Here is a 19,221-nt window from a genome sequence, read left to right as displayed (position 1 = left end):
TGGAGAGCCTGGAACTGGAGAACTTCATGTCAGCCTCCAGAGTACTTAATGGCACTGTTATGCTCAATTCATTCGTTCGTTCGTTCATTCATTCATTCATTCATTCATTCATTCATTCGTGCACTAATTCATTCCTTCATTTATTCATGCATGCATATATGTATACGTTCACGAGACAGGAATTTTGTGTATCTCAGGCTTTCCTCCAACTCCAAATTCTCTAGCCTCATCTCTCCCAGCAATGAGCATACAGACGTGTTCCATAATGCTCAAGTTGTATTGGCTGTTGTTAATACTTGTGTTACAGAAAAAAAATAGTATCTTTACATATAATAGTAGCTTTACATATAATTTATTTGGAATCTTTTTACAGGAAGAAAAGTAAGGAGTGTGTGCTCAACTCCCAGGCTAACAAGCGAACGCAATTCCTCAAGCTAACGCCAAGGGGCACCCTTTCCTTCCCTCGGTTTCTGGAACGCCTTGAGCTCTCCCTCAGCACAAAGAGCCCGGCCTCCTCCCGGGTGACATCACAAAGGGCCGGTTCTCCGCCCCTTCGGCGCCACCACGTGTGTCCCCGAGCTGAGTGTCCACCCTACTCAGTCCCTCGCCGGCTAGTCTGGGCAGCGGAGGAGGCGAGCGTTTGGTAGTGGCTGCAGGCGTCGCTATGGGAAGTCGTTCCTTCGCTGTGTCTCCGTCAGCCCTGCTCCCTGCTTCTCCACAGCCGCTGTCGCTGGAGAGCACCGGGAGGCGCGGGTTCCAAGCGCGCTTGCTTCTTCTCCCCGCCCGGGCGCCCGCGCCCCTGGGCAGGTGCTGAGCGCCTTCCCGAGCCTCCCCTGCCGCCTCCCTCTTCCGCCCGGCCGCCCGGCTGCTGCAGTGCACATGGGCTGCTGGAGGTAGATGGGCTCCCCGCCCGGGAGGCGGCGGTGGATGCGGCGCTGGGCAGAAACAGCCACCGATTCCAGCTGCCGTGGGGCCGCGCGCTCCGGGCGCCCCTGCGAGCCCCGGCCTTGGCCATGGGGACCTCGGCAAGCAGCATCACCGCCCTCGCCACTGGCAGCCGCATCGCCGGCCAAGTCGGAGTCACGATGGTCGCCGGCACCCTTCTCCTGGTGAGCGATTGGAGGGAACCCTAGGGTGGCGGTTGCGTTCGAGGAGATGTACGGGAGCGGGGCGGGTCCCCGGGCCCAGAGTGCCTGAGGCACGCGGTGGGACCAGCAGGATTGGAAGATTACAAGGCAATGGCCAGACCAAGGGGGGCTCCTAGATAATTTTTTTTTTTGGAGGGGGGCAGAGGGAGAGTTACGACTGGGGAGTGTCAGCGAATTCTTTTTCTTGCCATCCGGCTGCTTGGAGGAGGCACGAGTGGTGGCCGCCCCGGCGTCCTGCGCATTTCAGGGCTTTTGCCCCCTACTCGGCCTACCTCGCACCCCAACACCTAGCTTCACCCTAGTATCATCCTCTGCCAGCTCCTCCGCGTGGTGCGAGGCTGGAGCAGTCCTGTCAGTTGCCTGCGGCCGGTTGTGGCCGCCGCTTTGTCGCTGGTGCAATGTCATGTCCGGATGCTACCGCAGTGGAGACCGCGGGACCGGTGCGCTCCGGACACGAGCAACCGCTGCGTGTTTCCGCGCGCCGCGCATTCCGGAGTAGGGAGCAGGCCGCCCCTTGCTCGCTCTAGCCTTCTTGCTTCTCTCCGTCTTGGCTCGGATGGGTCCTGATTTCTGCACGCCAAAAAAAAAAAAAAAAAAAAAAGGATGAAGAAAAAAAAGGGACCCAGAGACCCATTCTTAGGCGCCTCCAAAGCACCGGCTCGGAGCCAAAGGCGCTCTGGCTCTCCAGTAGAGGGGGAGGGGAAAAGAGCTATATAAAGGAGGATTAATTTTCTCCATCCTTATTTCTCCTTTTCTGTGTTTAGGCATGTCACCACTCAAGATGATGCAGGCTCCCTCAGCGCCCAAAGCTGGGGTGTGCCCTGAGCAGAGTCCTCCATCACTTTATCTGACATCATCCCTTATACAAAACTTACCCGGACCATCCCTTTTATTCCTAATATTGGGGCCAAGTGGGGAATTGGGCGGAAAAATAATTTGAATTCAAACCCTTGAGCCATCATAAACCAGCCATGTCTTTTATCCCTGCAGGGAGGATGAAGGTTGTTAGTTAAAAACCAAACAAAAACAAAAAAGAGCCTGTTTTCATGGTTGGGCTGTGTAAGGGAAGGGAGGCCTCTTGTCTCCTTCCCCTAAAGGACCTACTGCCTGGCCAGCCAAGATCTACTGCTTCCCTCTCGAGGCATTGCAGTTGCTATGGCCTGGGAATTCATCCTACAGACACTTAGATTCCCCCCTCCATTCCCCCCCCCCCCCCCCCCCGTGAGTGTGTGTGTGTGTGTGTGTGTGTGTGTGTGAGAGAGAGAGAGAGAGAGAGAGAGAGAGAGAGAGAGAGAGAGAGAGAGAGTACAGAGAGAGAGAAAAGAAAGTTTGTTGTTTTAGCATTTATAATGAGGCAAATTTCAGGAGACATTTTTTTTTTTTCTGGCCATTTATAATACCAGCAAAGTTCAAGTTTGTACCCTTGAAACAAGTAGCCAGGGAATCCTTGGGGCAATGAACTTGAACTGTCAGCCTAAAGCAGAGTTCATGGGAACTGACCCTAATGACTGCAGTTAGGTCCCTCGCGGTATGTTTCCCTCTAAAGTGGGATCTGCTGCTCTGCTCAGCCCATGTTGTGTGGTCCTGCTCCCCACGACAGTCCACTAACACCTTCAGACGTGAGTTATTGCCCGGTGTGTACTAGTTCATACGTTTTTAACTTCTAGCATGAAATAGGTACTCGAGGTTCTCAGTCTATAAAAGTGTCTGCTGTAACTAACCAGGAAAGGCTCAACTCCTTTTATTAAAGTACCAAACCCAACTTAACCCACAAATTGCACAACAGATTTGCAACTCACAGCCCGACAATGTAAGTCTGACAATTAAGCGCAGTTTACAGAAGGATTTTAGAAGCAGTCTCCAGGTGACAATACTGCCAGGTCCTTTGATCTTCTGGTACCTATAGCAAAAAGAACTTTGCTTAAATTGAGGGAGTAGTAGAAGGGTGGCCTGATTGTCCTGAAGGGTGATCTCTGGGGTACGCCAGGAACCATCAGGAACTATGCAATAACCTTCTCTTCCATCCCACTCTGCTTGCCCCAGTCAGCAGGACAGGCTTTGTTAATATGTCCAGCAGCGATCTGGCGACATTGTTCTCGGGAGAACTTGCACCACTGGTAGCCTTGGCCAGGTTAATGACTGACGTCAGGTAGGATAGCTCAAGTAAACAGGGTATGAGGTACATAGAAAAAAACTAATGGGGGATGTAGGGATGTAGGGAGGTTACTGCTGCGCTCATACAGTTAGAGAAAATGATGGCGATGAAACATCTCTCAGTTGCTGCTCTCCTTTTTCTCATAGCAGTCTTTGTTATTGTTATTTTGTGACCCCCCCCTTTTTTTTTTTAGCAAGATAGACTAAAAAGGAGCTTACTATAGGCTGTGATGTAGATACATTGTATATGTTGTATAATATATTTGTGTGGTGACTATATGAACATGTGGAGAGAGCAACAAGGTACTTTATACATAGTATCTCACCATCCCTGTTGTACTGATGAGAAAATAGAGTCTCCAAGAACTTTACTGGTCTCTTGCAGGTCACCGCACGTGTATATGGGGACTCTGGGATAGAATTCCTTGGCTCACATTCTCCTTCACCCGTGTACCACACCGCTTGTTCCACAACTTCAACCTGTCTGATGACAAAGTGTAAAGACAGAGAAGGGTCACTGGAGGGAAGCTGAGATCGTGGCTTGGATATATGTATATATATATGTGTGTGTATATATATATATATATGTATATATATATATATATATATATATATAGAGAGAGAGAGAGAGAGAGAGAGAGAGAGAATTATACAAGGGCTTTTGGAATGAGTCGTTGTAGTTGCTTGCATTTCTGTTGTTGATGAGTTGAGGTGACCTTGTCACGCTTGAAAGTTACACATAAACTGAAAGGTAGCACACATGGTCCAGGCTGTCTGTAAATGAGATTTTCAGATTCCTGGTAGTTTAGGGACTGTCTTAGGAGGTCTTACTCATGCAACATTAGATGCAATCAGATGTGCCCATGCCTTTAGAGAGCTTGCTTTGACTACAAAGACCGATTGCAAAGACCAGTCAAGGCAGAAATAGACTTCCTTGATAAAGACATTGGATCTGAAACTTTGGAAAGTACCATTATCACGCCTGGATTGAGAATTCCTGCACCTAAGGAGCGGGAGAACATAGCAGAAGAGGGGCCGGAAAGATTCTAAGAGCCAGAGGAAGAGAACTAACTCTGTGGGGTTGTGTTTCCTAGAAATGTCAGGGAAGCTTCACTCATAAAGTCTCAACAACATGACTGCCTAAACAGGGCCTGACCAAGGACAATACCGGCAGACATAGTAACATGGAAGGGGGCGATCTCATGGAGCCCCAATCCTAAACAAATAATTAGAATTATGGGCAACTAAGAAGTGTATATAATCTATGTAACGGCAATTGAAAAAGAGGCCATGAATTTGAGATAAAAATTGTTCAGTACATGGGAGGGGTCAGAAAGAGGAAAGGAAAGGGAGAAAGCTATACTGAATAATTCCATTTTAATTAAAAAAACAAAAGAATTCCAGACACAGGGCCATTTGCTTAGTATCTTGTTCAGCTCTCTGTCTATCCTTTTTCTAGGCAGTTGGCATCTCACCATATCGATCATGTCACCAAAAGGAAAATCTTTATTCATTATTATTTTTTCTTTTTAGTGATAGGAAATGGCGAGACACGCCACCAAGCTCTCTTTCTGCCTAGAGAACAGCAGCCGTTACTATTGACCACTGTTACTGAGTTCTATCTTCACCCATCAAAAGGAATGGCTATTCACCTAGGCAGATGTGGGGGGCTGATCTGGTTGGGGCTCAAATCTTTACAACTTGGTGACAAGTTCAAGTAGAACAGTGTATGAGAGCTGGCACTATGTACAGGGACTTTCTCCCATCTTAGACTGTGGAGCTGGAAGGGAAGCCAAGCTGTTACTGATCTCACACCCCACACAGCTTGGCTGAGCGGAAGAGCAGCCTACGGGAGGAAGTGACTATTTTTCATGTTATCAACTCTGCACCGTGCTCCCTTTCTGAGTGATGTGTCGTCCTAGGCTGTCAGTAGAGCTGATAGAGTTTCGCTCCGGTGGGATGGGTGGATGAGCATGCCAGACCCACAGTCATGTACAAATACCATGTTCACATCTGTAAAATATGGCAAGTAGCTTCACCATTAGATTCAAAGCCAGAAGCGGGAAACGCTTTTGATTTTGGGAGACTTTTCAATCTTGGAATAATGTATCAGTCTTGGTAAGGAAGCTGGCTCGTGGGGAATTGGGGATGAGGAAGAAAATGACTCAGAACCTGTACTGCACTGAACAGTTCCCGATTTTACCCCATGTGTTATCCGTACAACTGAACCAGAGAATAGGGTCAGGCTTTCTCATCTGGATTAAAGAGATCTGGCTCTCTCTCAGGTCTAGTCCTTAACAGACAGACAGACTCTCCAGCACAACTAAACTACATCTACAAGAAACTATTTCTTCAAATAAACTGTATACTTAGAATAGAAATAAATGAAAAATCTCCCATAACTACATGGGCACAGATCCTCCAACTGTTTACATTACACATCTGGACAATGTCTTTCAAGTTACATAGAGCAAGAATAGTTATTGCCACATTCTTTTGGGTAGTCTGCAAGCTGTCCCCTCCTCCAGTGGTCAGAAGTGGTCATGGATTCTTGGCTGGGTCTGGTGAGTTGTAGTTGTTGGAGGTTAAGGTTTGGAGACATCACACCTTGACTTTGCACTTGACTTCATCTTGAAGAGAGGCAAAGCCTCCTGGGAAGCTTGGTAGAAAAGTTGCAAATTGGTTTTGTGCTTACTCAGCCAGTATGTAAACTATAATTGGCCTAAGTAAAGTTCATTATTATTTTTTTTCTTTTGGTGACGGGAAATGGTGAGACCAGTTGTCAGAGTATTCGGGGGCTGGAATGAATCGGGTGACTTTCCCTTGTACAAACAGCTCTGCCTATTTTCCAGAAGGCACTAATAGTCTGCTGGCCGCCTTTCCCCACACAGGCCTGGCAAACTGGTAATGCCAGGTCACCACCACCAACTTCTTGGCAAACTCAGGTGCTTCTCCTCTAGTGACAAGAGGAGCCCAGATTATCTCAGAGCTTTGGTGGGTGTCCAGTGGCTGTTTGGAGTCGAATCCCTCCAGACCATGACATGCAGACAGGTTTGATGGACAGAATGATAACTGAAGCCGTTAAGAGGGGCAGCTTGGTCCCAGTCTTTAATCTCCATGGAGTGTCAGCAGGAGGCTGGGCTTTCTTGCTACTGCAGCTGCTGAGCTTGTGTTCTTTAGGAATTGGGGCGAGATCATGAATAAACACTGGCTTTCCCAGGAGTGTTTATATTTGCCAAATACAGGATCTTCAATTGACTTGAACGCCGCCACCTGGTTGGACAGTGGTTATTAACCTTCGGGGAAGCTGGCGGAGGCCTGCGAGAATGGGTCGAGGCCTCTGCTGATGGAGAGAGGGACTGGCGGTCATGCTGTTGATTGAAGACAGGTGTGCAGTCATTGTCCGTGAGGCCTGCTGAAGTTATGTTTGTGCTGGTGTGGTGTCAGTGTGCTGGCTTTGGAGATGGCATGTCAGTAGTGTTGGGAAAGTTGGACTTGAAGGTTCTTGGGGAGGTGTAGGATGCAACAGGGCCTGGGTATGTTGGCAGGATGCTGCAGTGCCCTTTCATCATCTCCTCAGAACATTTGAAGACTATGCATGGCCCTTCTCTGGACTGCAACAAATGAAAAGAATGGAGATGCACATGACTACCCAAATCTTAGCAGGGCGAACGGTCTAATAGCTATATAATTTCCCATTTGTTCTTCTGCAACCAGAAGGACATGGTGGCTGTGTTGCTTGGTACCACTTGCAAATCTTTCTGTCTACGTGTCGGGGGAGGGGGAGGACCAGGAGCTTAATAGATTTAGAGGAGAACATGGAGGATGACCGCGTGCCCTGAACTCAGAAGAGAGCAGCCGTGGATTCAGCAGAGTTTCTGTGTTAGCAGTCTTTGGAGGAGTGCTAAGCAAATGGCGGGTGACCGTTCATATCAGGATATCACTGGCCCTTGGTTACTGAGTACTTACCACCTCCTCGAGTACCTTTGATAAAGCGTCACAGTGCAGGTCTTCCAAGTCACCAAGTCTCAGCCTTAGTCCCATTTTGCAGACTCCAGAATGAGGTTTGATAGAATTTTCTCTTCTCTAGGTCTGGAGAGATGAATGGCATCTCAGTCAGCCTAGTTTCATACCCGAGCTCTTTTGCCAAGTGGGTTCACTTCAGTTTCCCATATGTTCGTTTCTTCTAAGGGGAATTGATTTTAACCAAGAGTTGAGCATGCTCTTTCTATTTTCTGAGTTTCATGATGTGCCTGGATGGATGGTTTGCCAAAACCCCCGGTAAGAGCATGGGGGGGAGGTTGAAAGGGGAGGGTGTGGAGACATGGGCGAGCATTTTCCTATGGTGTGACTCTGACGGGCCATGGTGCCATGGTTGAGATGGAAAGACACTGCTGCAAATTGAGATGTTATAAATAGGGGATGGGCACATTGCTCTCCCGCAGCCTGGGCCATTTTTGAAAAATATTTGCTTAGTGAGTAACAGTGTGGTGTGGGTTCTGCTTCCCAGTGTCATTTCTGCTCCCTTAACCTGAGGACCTGAGGAGCTGTTTAGGGTCCTCTTTGCTGCCAGCCTAATTATTTGTGGATGATAAGTTCACAGTTTGTATCAGCTGTGACTGGTATTTGTTTACTTTGCATTTCAGTTCTCTGGGATGTGGATTTAACGCCATGATTTGACTGGTTTACATATGCTCTGAATGTGACATGTAAGTTGCCACAATTGCTGGAGACACCTTTATAAGCAAGCTGGTTAAAAAAAAAAAAAAAATCGAGAGCTTCATATATGCATAGAATGTGATTTGGTCAAATCCATAGCCCTCTACTCCCCACCCCCCATGACTTTTTCCTTCCCATTTCCTGTTTTCTCAACCCACCGAGCCCATGTAATGCCACCTGCATGTGCAGGGATGTAGGGCCTTGTACTGGAGTGTGGACGGCCTGTCAAGAACCCCACCCCTGAAGAAAATGGAGTCTCCCTCCCCAAACAGCCACCAGTGGCCAATAGAGCCTCAGCTAGGGGTGAGACTTTGTGACTCCCTTCCCTGTCCATGCAAGCTTTAGGCTGGCTTGATCTTGTGCAGGTCTTGTGCATCCTGTCTCAGCCCACTGTGCGTTCATGTATGCACTGGCTTGTCATTTCTACCAAATGCTGCTTAACCATAGTCATCCACTCCTTTTGGATCTTACCATTTTCTCGCCCCCCCCCTTCTGTAAAAGCCCTGAGCCTTGTGGGGAGAGATCCATTGGCATAGAGGTCCCATTTAGAGCTGAGCGCTCCACAGTCTCTTCTGTCCATGGACCAGTAGGCCTCTTTCTTGGTCATCATCTTTGTCTCTGATGAGAGTAGCGAGTTGTGCTAGTTAAATGAGCTTTGAAATATCTGTCCATAGACTTTAGGGCCTCAGTAGACCAGAGCAAGACGAATTCTGAGAGGAAATTACTTGATTGTTGATCCTGAAAGAGAGGTTGGAATTCTGGTCTCCTGAGAACCACTGTCTAATTGCACTGTAGTCTTGGCTAGTTCTACGCAGCCGGGAGTGGGGGAGGCAGGAGGGTAAGAGCCAAGAAAATTTAAAGGCAAAGGTGACATGTTTCCAGAACAGTCTAACAAGTGTGTTCAAGCTTGCTTGAGTCCCTCTTTTCTTTCTGTGGTTATTTGCCCTTCCCTTGAAGATGCATATTTGTGTTTTTCATCCATTAATAAAACTCAGGGACCATCTATTAACTAACAGGTGCGATTAGACTGTGGGGATGTAGCAGTGTAAGGCTGTCTGTGGTCTTGGAGCCCACAGAAAGAGTGACATTTCATGGTAATTGTCATAGAGCAAAAGGGGGAGAATTCCAGTGGGAAGAAACAGTATGTGGAGTAGCCAAGTTTAGGACAGACTGTGTCCTATGACCTCTGGCCACTATGGCTGGGACTCTGTGAAAGGGGACAGTGGGGGGCTGGGTGGGAAGAGGCTGCAGGACTATGTCATGTGGGGCCCTTGAAGATGTGAAGGCATCGCTCAGTTCGTGAGAGGCAGTATTTGGTGTGTGTGTGTGTGTGTGTGTGTGTGTGTGTGTGTGTGTGTGTAATGGACATGTGTGTGAAGGGGGCCTCAGAGGCCAGAAAAGAGCATCAGATCCCCAGCAGTTCACGTTTTGAGACACCAAAATGGGTTCAGGGAACCAAATTCCTCTGTAAGAGCAAGAAGAGCTCTTAACCACCGAGCATCTCTCCAGCCTGCAAACATATAATGATGATGATGATATCTTAATTAATTCTTGGAAAATTTCATTCAGGATATTTTGGTCCAACCACCCTACTCCCTGAGCTCCTTCCAGATCCTCCCACCTCCTTACTTATCCAACTTTGTCTCCCTCTCCCACCTCCCTGCATGGAGTATAATCTGTGTTGGCCAAATACTCTTGGGCATCAGGACATAAAAACAATAAGGAAAAAAAAAATACCCCAAAAAGGAAAAAGTCCATTTTCTTTTCAAGCTCAGGATGGAACCTCGGGCCTTGTACATACTGAGCAAGTGCTCTACCACTGAGCTACAGTACTGTCAGCTCTCAGATCACTCTGGAAGCCTGGTAGAGCAGGGGTTAGAGAGAGAAGTCCTGGAAGGCGGGGGCCAGTTTGTTTTTACAGGACTACAGGGTGGAGTTCACGGTCCTGGGGTATCGGCAGTGAAGACGACAGCATTATTAGAGATTTTGGGGGATTTATTGTGGTGAGATGGGAGGGGCAGGTGGTGTCAAAGAAGATGGACTCCTAAGTTCCTAGACTGGACGGTCTACGGTGGGAAGAACAGGCAGAGGAGGGATGAACGGGACTAGCGCCCTAAGGCTCGGATGGTTACTAAGTAATTTTGAGGTGTGTGATGTACATCGGCTCAGGTCTTCGTCCTGCCATTTAAAAGTAGCTGACTTTGCGGGTCCAAAAGTGTGTTGAGCCACCCCTGCTGTCACCACGTGCTGGGGATGCTGCCATTCGTCCACTGCGCTCTGCGGCACGAGACGTCTCTGTACGCACCAACACTCTGCCCCCTTTTAGGTTTTTCTCCCTAGGGTGCATTCCCCAAAGTGGCAATGCCAGGTCAGAGGAAACGAATGAGTGGTTTTATGGGGTTTGCAGTAGACTGCCAGATTGTTTTTAGGAAGATAATCAATTCCGAATGCCACCAGCCACCCATAAATGTGTTTTCCAGCCCATGAACCTGCCGGCACTGGAGTCTCTCATTTCCAATTGCTTATCCTCTTTTTAATTCAGAGGGCTGTCAGTGGTCTCAGCGACATCTTAGTCATTTACCTTAGACATCATAGATTTACCTGTGCTTGCCTTTTAATGACTCGTGATTCTCACTATTGAGTAGAAGTTATGTTAACCTTATTTTTTATCAGTTCCCTGTATCTTTCTAATTATATTTGTATTAGTTATGTATGACATTGTTTTACATGCATTCATTTTTTTTCTGATCACTTTTACATATTTATTTGTGTGTGTGTGTGTGTGTGTGTGTGTGTGTGTGTGTGGTGTCAGATACAACTTATGAAGTCTTTGGGCCCTGGAGATAGCAGTGCCCAGGCTACCAGGTTAAGTGCCTTTGCCCACCGATCCATTTCACCAGCACTATATTCTATTTTTAATATTACTGTAACATGAAAAATTAGGCTTGTGTTATTAACCCTTTTCCTTTCTGGGCCTGAGAATATTCTTTTTATTATTGTTTGCCCATTTTGACAGGAATTCATGTGTTGACAGGCAGTATAAAGGATCGTGATAATTTTATCGTTTGACTGTTGGGCTTGTTGGTGCTTCTGGAATTTGGTGTTCCGTTTGTGGTGAGAAGCCCCTCAGTGTGTTCTCCAGGCTATCTGTATGCATTGTGTGTGTAGAAGAGTTTTTGAGTAAACACACAAGGGAGTGCTGAGCACGGCTGATCGAATTTTCTTTTTCAGGCAGGTCTTAGGACCAGTCATATGTTGCTATATTAGTTGTGTCCTTCCAGAAGAAGGTATAGAGAGGAATATTTTTTGAACTTTTGACTAGAGGATTAGTAAACTTTTCATGTAAAGAACTAGGCAGTATTTCTACCTTATGAAATCCATAGAAACTACTTAATTCTGCCTTTGTGTGGACATAGCATCCCTAGACATTACCTCAAAGAATGAGTCTGGCTATGTTTCAATAAAACTTTATTTGTAGAATGGAAATTTGAATATTACATACTTTTTACTGGTACTATATATTACTATATATTTTTCATTCCTCCTCACCTACAAGCAAACCAGGATATAAAACCGTTGTTAGCCTACGGGCTATGCAAACACAGGAGGTTCTAGGGGCTAGTTTGTTCCTAGACCAGGCCACTAATATTGTGAGACCAGATTAGGGAACCTTGCTCTGGAAAACTCTTATTTAAAATTGTGTCATGGGTGTCTAACGTGAAAATGGGATGACTAACTGTAAATCCTTTCTCTTCTCTTAGGTTTTTAAAAATTTGTTATAAACCAAGATTTATTTCAATTTAATTAATTAATTAATTAATTAATTAGCTTACTTTGAGATAACATCTCAGGTTGTGTTGACCCAAGGCTGACCTTGCACCTCCATGGGATTATAGTGTGAGCTGGTCTGGGAACTCGAGGGTTTGCACATGTCAGGCAAGCAGTCTACTAGCTAAGCAACATCCCCAGAGCCTTGAATATTCATTTTTTATTTGTTTTTAATGTGTTTTTGAAAAGCAGTCTTTGTTTTTCTTGTCTTTATCTTGACATCTGCTTTAAAAAATAAACCAATATAGTATGTTCTTGTGTTCAAGGAAGTATGTTTCAGCATTATAGTCTTTCAGTATATTAAATAAAATAGGTAACCAAAATTTGGTTTTTTGAAAAAGGATCTCCTTATGCAAATCAACCTGAATAGTAACTCAGTGTCTAGGCCAAGCTGGCCTTAAATTTGTGATCTTCCTGTCTCTACATCTTAACTTCTGGGGTCCTAACTTCTAATTACCATGTAAATGGAATTAGTTGGTAGTTTTTGCTTTTTTTTTTTTTTGTCAGTTTTGCTGTGGATCCCAGCCTAACTTTGAATACACTTTATATACCAAATTGGTCTTGAACTAACTATGTATACCAAGCTGGCTCAGACTATATCTTGTAGATAGACAAAGCTAGTCTTGAATTTACTTTGTAGCTAGACCAAGCTGGCCTTGAATTTGTGATGTCCTTCATTCCTTTGTCCACTGAGTGCTAGAAATAAAGGTGTGTGTCAGTCAAATTAAGATCTAAAAATTGGGTACTGGAAATGTAATAAATATGCCCAGCACATAAATAACCATGGATTTAACTTCAGCATGACAAATAACACAAATAAATAATAGGAAAAAACCCTCAAATTTTTGTTATGTATCCTAGAGTCACATTTTTGAGATATAATTAATAAGTTTTAAAAGGTTGTCTAATCTCAAGGAAACTGACTTAAAGTATAGTAAAATAACGAATTGGTGACAATTTTCCAAACTAATAACCATACAACAATTACCATGTCAGGCATGTTTTCTGTGCTTTTTTTTTTTTTTTTGTATGAACCATTAATTAATTATCAAAACAACTTTGAATAGCAGTTACTACTGCTACCTCCAGCTGAGCCACTTTCCAAGGTCACCCAGGATAGAAGGACAGAAGATATCCAAAGTGATTTGCCTACTCTCAGACCAGAAACCAGATTCGCCATCTGATACTAGCAAGGTGTCTTTAATTCACTTTGACCCTGTTTGCTTGGAGATAGCATCCAATGCTACAGGTTTGAAGGCTGAGTTCCATAAGACTGACCCTGACTTCAAACATCCATAGCAAAACCCAGGTTGTCACCTGCACCTCGTAAATCGGAGACCCCATGACCTTCTGGGGTTCAGTTGACTTGCAAGCATATCCTCATATATCTTAAGGAAATACTTTCTGTTTGTCACTCACTATAAACAGGAGATTCTAAAGGATGCAGAGGAAGGCATGCCTAGAGCAGCCAAATACGACACGATGTGGAGCTCCTGTGTCCACTCTGGACACTTCACCCTCCAGGTATTTGCACCTGATCAGCTAGCTGTGAGCTCTCTGAACCTTGTCCTTTTAGGGTTTTATGGAGGCATCATTATGAAGGCATGGTTGGTTTACTATATCACTAGCCATTGGTGATTAACTTTACCTTCAGCTCCCTCTCCCTGTCTCGCTTATTTCCGTGGAGCTGTCCAAACCCTGTCGTCTTGTTAGCATACAAAAGACCCTAGTCACGTTTGCTTGGAGGTTTCCCACTTTGTGATGGGAGCCACCTGAAGAGACTGCATCTCTATTTCTTATTAGTATCACAGCCAGCTAGTACCGTCCACGTGGCTCCTCTAGGCTTAAATAGGTTTTCCTTATACTTTGTAGCTTCAGCTGCTGTGTTGGCTGGAAAAGGGGATTCTGCTGGGTTTACATGCTTTTCCGGACATGCCCAGTCAGCATGAAGAGCATCTTTCCATCGTCTTCTCCTGTCTTCTATGTAATGCCACGTCATTTATTATGGAGTGGGCACTGTGTTGACACCTCCAGTGGGCAGAGGACAGAGAACTAGCTTCTGTGATAGAGGGAGATGGCTCTGTGGTCCAGTAACTGAGTGCTGTGTATACTCTCTCCTGCATTGCAGGTTCTCAAGAAAACAGCTCCTGGGCAAAATCTTCCTGGTTTTTTCCTCTCCAGTGTCCCCTGAGCTTGCCTCCTTCTGTTTCTACAGTCAGCACATTCTGGCTTTGGCATCCTCTATAGTCACCAGCTTTAAAAACAGTCCCTGATTCTTTTGCTCTGGTAGGAGGCAGGTCTCTCTCTCTCTACCTCTCTCTCTGTGTCTCTCTCTCTCTCCGTCTCTCTGTCTCTCTATCCTCCCTTCCTTCCTTCCCTCCTTTCTTCCTATCAGAGAGGGAAATAGAAAATGAGAGAGAGCCAACCAAATTTATATAACATAACCGGAAAATTTCTGACTGTGGCTTATGGAAATTTTATCCTTGAACTGTTCCTTTTTCTACATTTTGTTGTCAACTCCCCGCCCCCACTCTGGGCCTTCAAGTCTCCGGGGACTTCTACTCACCTAGTATGTTGATATCACAAACTAAAAATGATGCCTGAGATAAAATGGTCAGCAATTCCGAGGGCTGCCCATCCCTCCATGGCTGTTAACCCTTTGTCATCTGGTAGCATATGTCACAGCCACCTTCCCAGGGAAACGTGATCACCTTACAGACTCCTGTAATTCTTATTTTTTTTTTTTTTAAATGTTAGCCTTATGCAGCATTGAAAAAATTCTACATCAAACTCCAGAGCAATTTTCTCGTTTGCCCATAAGGCAAGGCGGGTCTGTCTGCCTTGAGCTTGCTTATTTTGCATTAGATTATTATTAGAACTTGATAGGGCATGAACGTGACTGAAGTCTGTGGCAGAGGCGATCGCTCAGTGGGTAAGATGCTGGCTGCACGAGTGTGATGACATGAGTTTGAATCGCTGGCACTGATGTGAAGAACTGGATGTGGCCTTGTGTGCACCTGTAACCTTAGCACTCTTGAGGCTAGAGACAGGAGGATTGCTGGCTGCCAGTCTAGTTGAAACACAAGCTCCAGGTTCAATGAGAGATCCTGTCTCAAGGGAATAAAGTGGAGACAGATAGAGCAGGACACTCCGCCATCCTACTCAGCCTCCACACTGGCATGTGCACCTGTACATACATGCACACACACACAGGCAGGCAGGCAGGCAGGCGGACACAAACAACAACATCAATGACACAAATATGTTGTAACCCTTAAACTACAAGGGATCTCTTGTTTGTGTCGAGGATGAGGTCATGGAAGGGAAATTACTGAAGAACAAATAGATGTCAACATTCTGACAAGTGTTCTGGAACATCCAGGTACTTCTTGTTTTCAGTCAGGCCTATCTCTTCGCTGTAAAGTACAGGTGACACATCAGAGGTGTGCTGCAGGCCACACGTATGAGCAATGAGACCCTGGAAGACCTCACAGTGAGTCATGTAAACCAACTACTGCTTTCTACAATGCAATTGTTTTTCCTTTTAAAAAAGCTTTTGATCATTCAACAAGCACCTGTGATATTTCTACCAAATATGCAGTTTGGGGCTGCATGCTGATATTTACCTCCTCTATTTGTTGGTGAAGTAAGTTCATCCTTGGATAAATGGAATTTTCATAATAACTGCAGTTCAAACAGAGAGAAACTAAGTTCCTTATGCTACATATAACCTTAATTAATCATGAAGGCAATTTTCTTGCCTTGTCTTTTTTTTTTTCTTTCTCTTTTAAATGAGAGGTGAATATTTGGACCCTTTAATATATTAGCTTTTTATTTTCAGCACCACGAAGAGAGCAGTTCCTATAAGGCAATTGTAGTTCTATTAAGACAGAGCAATGTCCTCAGGGCCTTTGGAGGTGAATGAACTCTTTGCTTTCATGACGAAGGGAACCAGGATGCTTTATTTAGATCTTCAGTTAATATTATGACACCATTGCGGAGGGTTTGGGGGTTTCTCATTGCCAGCAACATTCCCTATCACTGCCTTTTAAGTTACTAATTCTGCAACTTCACCCTTTTAGTCAACAAGTCCTTCTCAGATAGACGGTGAACTGTCTATCTGCGGATTTGGATAGTATTATTGGGTCATATCGACCAATCCCTTCTCTTCACAAAGGGAACAGAGGTTCGGTGGCCCAATGAATGGGTGCTGAGTCTACATGGTGTCATGCATGCATTGCAGGGAAGACACACAAGTAGATACATGTGTAAGTAGAAAGTGATGACGGCTATCTAGGGGAAAGAAGGAACAGAGGGGGGCTTTTTAGTTGTGGACGGGAGGCAGGAACAGCATCCAGGAAGAAGTCTTGTCTCCCTGGATGATGTTGCTTTTCATCGGATGTCAGGTGGGAAGTGAGAGATTTAAGCTGGGTGTGAAGGGATCAGCTTGAGCGTGTGAGTTAGAGTGGGTGGAGAGAGAGAGAGAGAGAGAGAGAGAGAGAGAAAGAGAGAGAGAGAGAGAGAGAGAGAGAGCTCTGTGCTCACTGAGAAGCCCATGGGGGGGGGAATGCCTGGGGCTTCCCGTGAACTTCTGCTCTCTGTACTGTGTGCATTTCTTTGGATGCTCATGCTGGGAGCTGGGGGCCAATTGATAGCAGTAGACCACTGAGGTCTGTGGCCACGTTTTATCTTTTTGGCTTTTCCACAGTAGCATAAAAACAGCAATGAGCGCTATCTCCATCTGTGTCTGGATTCCAGGAAGCTCCTTTATAAGGACAGCTGGCATGCATGCTGGATTTCCTTTGCTGGCCCCTGACTTGAAGGATGCTTTGCTTATTATTGTTCTAGTCTTCATTTGGTAGTTGAGCAAGTGAGGAAATGTAGTCTATGTGGCAGTCCCTGGCCTTGAGCTGCTTATAACCACTAAGGGAAGATAAGTATATACATTTAGGAGGCTGCCAACCAACATTACGAGACACTATGTAATTAGGCACTAATACAATGGACAGAAACAGGAAATTTGATGGGCTGCTTGCTCATCTGCTTGGCATGTAGGTATCTAGGAAGATTTCTAAAGGCTACATAAGGATGGTGGGACTTAACAAAATCATAAGGTACAGAAGGTTAGGGTTGATTGAACGCTAGTCCAACCTGCTAATTTTATATGTGAGCAAACCAAGATCCAGTTGACTTTGAGACAGGCTGGTTAAGAATATGTCCTCTGTTTTCACAATCTCTAAGCAGTTCTTCTTTTGACCCATGGTGCATGTGTGCATATTTACATATTTATGTCTGTGTATGTTTTATATTGTTTAGGGATGGGAGAATGGAGCCAGGGCTTCGGGTTGTGGGTTGCATTTTGGATCTCGAAAGGCCTAGAGGAGTGTGGTGTTGGCCACGTGGAATGAGGAGAAAAGCAAACGGGGATCTGCACCAGGCATATGAAGGGGAAGAAGGAAGTATGTAGTACTCTGATCTATACATAAGAAAGCAGTCAACACAGCCCCGGAGGGAAGACCCTCTAAAGTAAGGTGCACCCATTCTATTGGCTGTAAGCCTAGCCTTTCTCAGCGGAGACAGCTCTTTAGCCTGGACTCACTCTGTGGAGAGAGAATGAGGCTGTTTGTATGTTCATACAGAGAGGTCTCGGTGATGTAGTAACAGAAGTGAGTCAAAAAGAAATCCCAGACTTTTGGGGGTGGTCGCCTTTTCCCCTTTGCATACATAAAACCAAAACCAAACAAGAGAATGGAGAAGCTGATTCAAGTGTATATGTATTATGTGCAAATGCTCAGCGAAAGGGGCCACCAGCGTCCACAGTGACTCTGGGGAGGAGTTAATTTGCACAGAGAAACCATAGTTCTGGATTGGTAGCATTGTTACGAGGATTTTTTTTTTCTGGGTGGTAAAATAGAGAACATCATCGAGGTAATTAAAAACTCAAGGTTGGGTAGAGATGGAGGGGCACTGGACCGTGTCCATTGTGGCTCAGGGTCCAAGAATATTAGAGCCAGAGAGGTTCTGCTTTAGTGTCAGAGAGCTCAAAGGCAAGAAAAACCATGGCCAAACAAAACAAGTTCCTCACCCTGTTGTAGATTCACGGTAATCTCAGAGATAAGATGGGACATATGAAAGTATTTTCAAAAACCATCCCAGGCAGTTTATTTTTTTTCTTTTTCCTTTTTCATGTGTGAGTGTTTGCATGTGTGGGTGGGTGTGCATGCCAGCCAGCCTGAGGTTGATGTTGGGGATTATCCTCAATTGTTCTTCCTTCCTATTCAGGCATCAGGGGCTCCCAATCAAACCCAGAGCTCACTGATGTGGGTAGTCTCTAGCTAGTTTGCTCTGGGGATCCCCTGACTTCCCATGCTGGAATTACAGTAGACCGAAACACCCACTTGCTCTTTGCATAGACTCTAGTGACATGAACTGTGCTTGTTTTCATGCTTGTGTGGCAATTTTAGTGGCTGAGGCTTTGGTAGGCCTCCTTGATATATCTTTCCCATGACTATACAAAGCAGGCAGTCAGGGGTTGTGGTTGAGGGACCCAGCCTTAGCTTTCTTGCTCTTACCATCTAGCACCCATCAATGATGTTGAGTCCCTGCTCCAGTGGATTTTTCTAGTATTAGCTTTCACTATCGTCTTTTTATATTGTGCAGGGGCCATCTTTCCATACTGTCTTTCACTTGATCCATCTCATCTCTTTCAGAGCCCCGGGGTTAGAGGCTGTCTGTCTGCCTGCCTGCCTGCCTGCCTGCCTGTCTGTCATGTATCTATCTTGAGACATGTTCTCAGGTAGCTCAAGCTAGTTTCAAACTTACCATGTAGTGGAGGATAGCCTTGAACTCCCAATCCTCCTACTTTAGCCTCTCAAACACTGGGTTTACAATCATGTACCATCACAAGGGGGTATTGTTTTGTTTTGGGACAAAGTCTCTTTATGTAGCCCAGACTGGCCTGAACCCTTCGATCCTCTCCACTGAGCCTCCCTGGTGCTGGAATTACAGGCAAGTATTTCCACACCAGATGGGAAAGCTTTAGTTTTGACTGAAAGCTCTCAGGAGAATAGGTTTTCTTGGGTGTCCTGTCTCCCTGTCTCTCCCAAGGTTTTTTTTTTTGCACAGAGGGATTAGCCATTGTCTGGAATCAGAAGAGACTTTAGAGGTCCCTGTAGTCCCTGCTTTTAGCAATAAGTTTACTTTAAATGGACCCCCACCCAGATGCCTGACTAAGCTTTGCAAAGCAGAGAGGCTTGTTGGAGACATAAATGAGGGGCTTGGAGCCTCCCTCCCATTGCTTCTTGGCCAAGAGGCAGCCCTGTGATCTATGTCCAGCTCAGTGCTTGCTTCTGTCCCATCGGTTTTTTTCCTT

General features: G+C 45.6%; 1 protein-coding gene across 1 annotated transcript in view; it reads left to right on the top strand.

The window, feature by feature from the left end:
- The first annotated feature begins 547 nt into the window (after positions 1-547).
- Tnfrsf21 (TNF receptor superfamily member 21) overlaps positions 548-19,221 on the top strand; it is a 65,414-nt gene continuing 46,740 nt past the window's right edge. Inside the window, exon 1 of the mRNA XM_051204344.1 lies at positions 548-1,109. Within this exon, the coding sequence (XP_051060301.1) occupies positions 1,014-1,109 (96 nt within the window). The 5' untranslated portion in view covers positions 548-1,013. The remainder of the gene's footprint in view (positions 1,110-19,221) is intronic.

Source organism: Phodopus roborovskii, unplaced genomic scaffold, assembly GCF_943737965.1.
Source record: "Phodopus roborovskii unplaced genomic scaffold, PHOROB, whole genome shotgun sequence".
Taxonomy (NCBI): Eukaryota; Metazoa; Chordata; class Mammalia; order Rodentia; family Cricetidae; genus Phodopus; species Phodopus roborovskii.
Note: the sequence above shows the minus strand (reverse complement) of the source record. Positions and strands in the feature narration are given on the sequence as shown.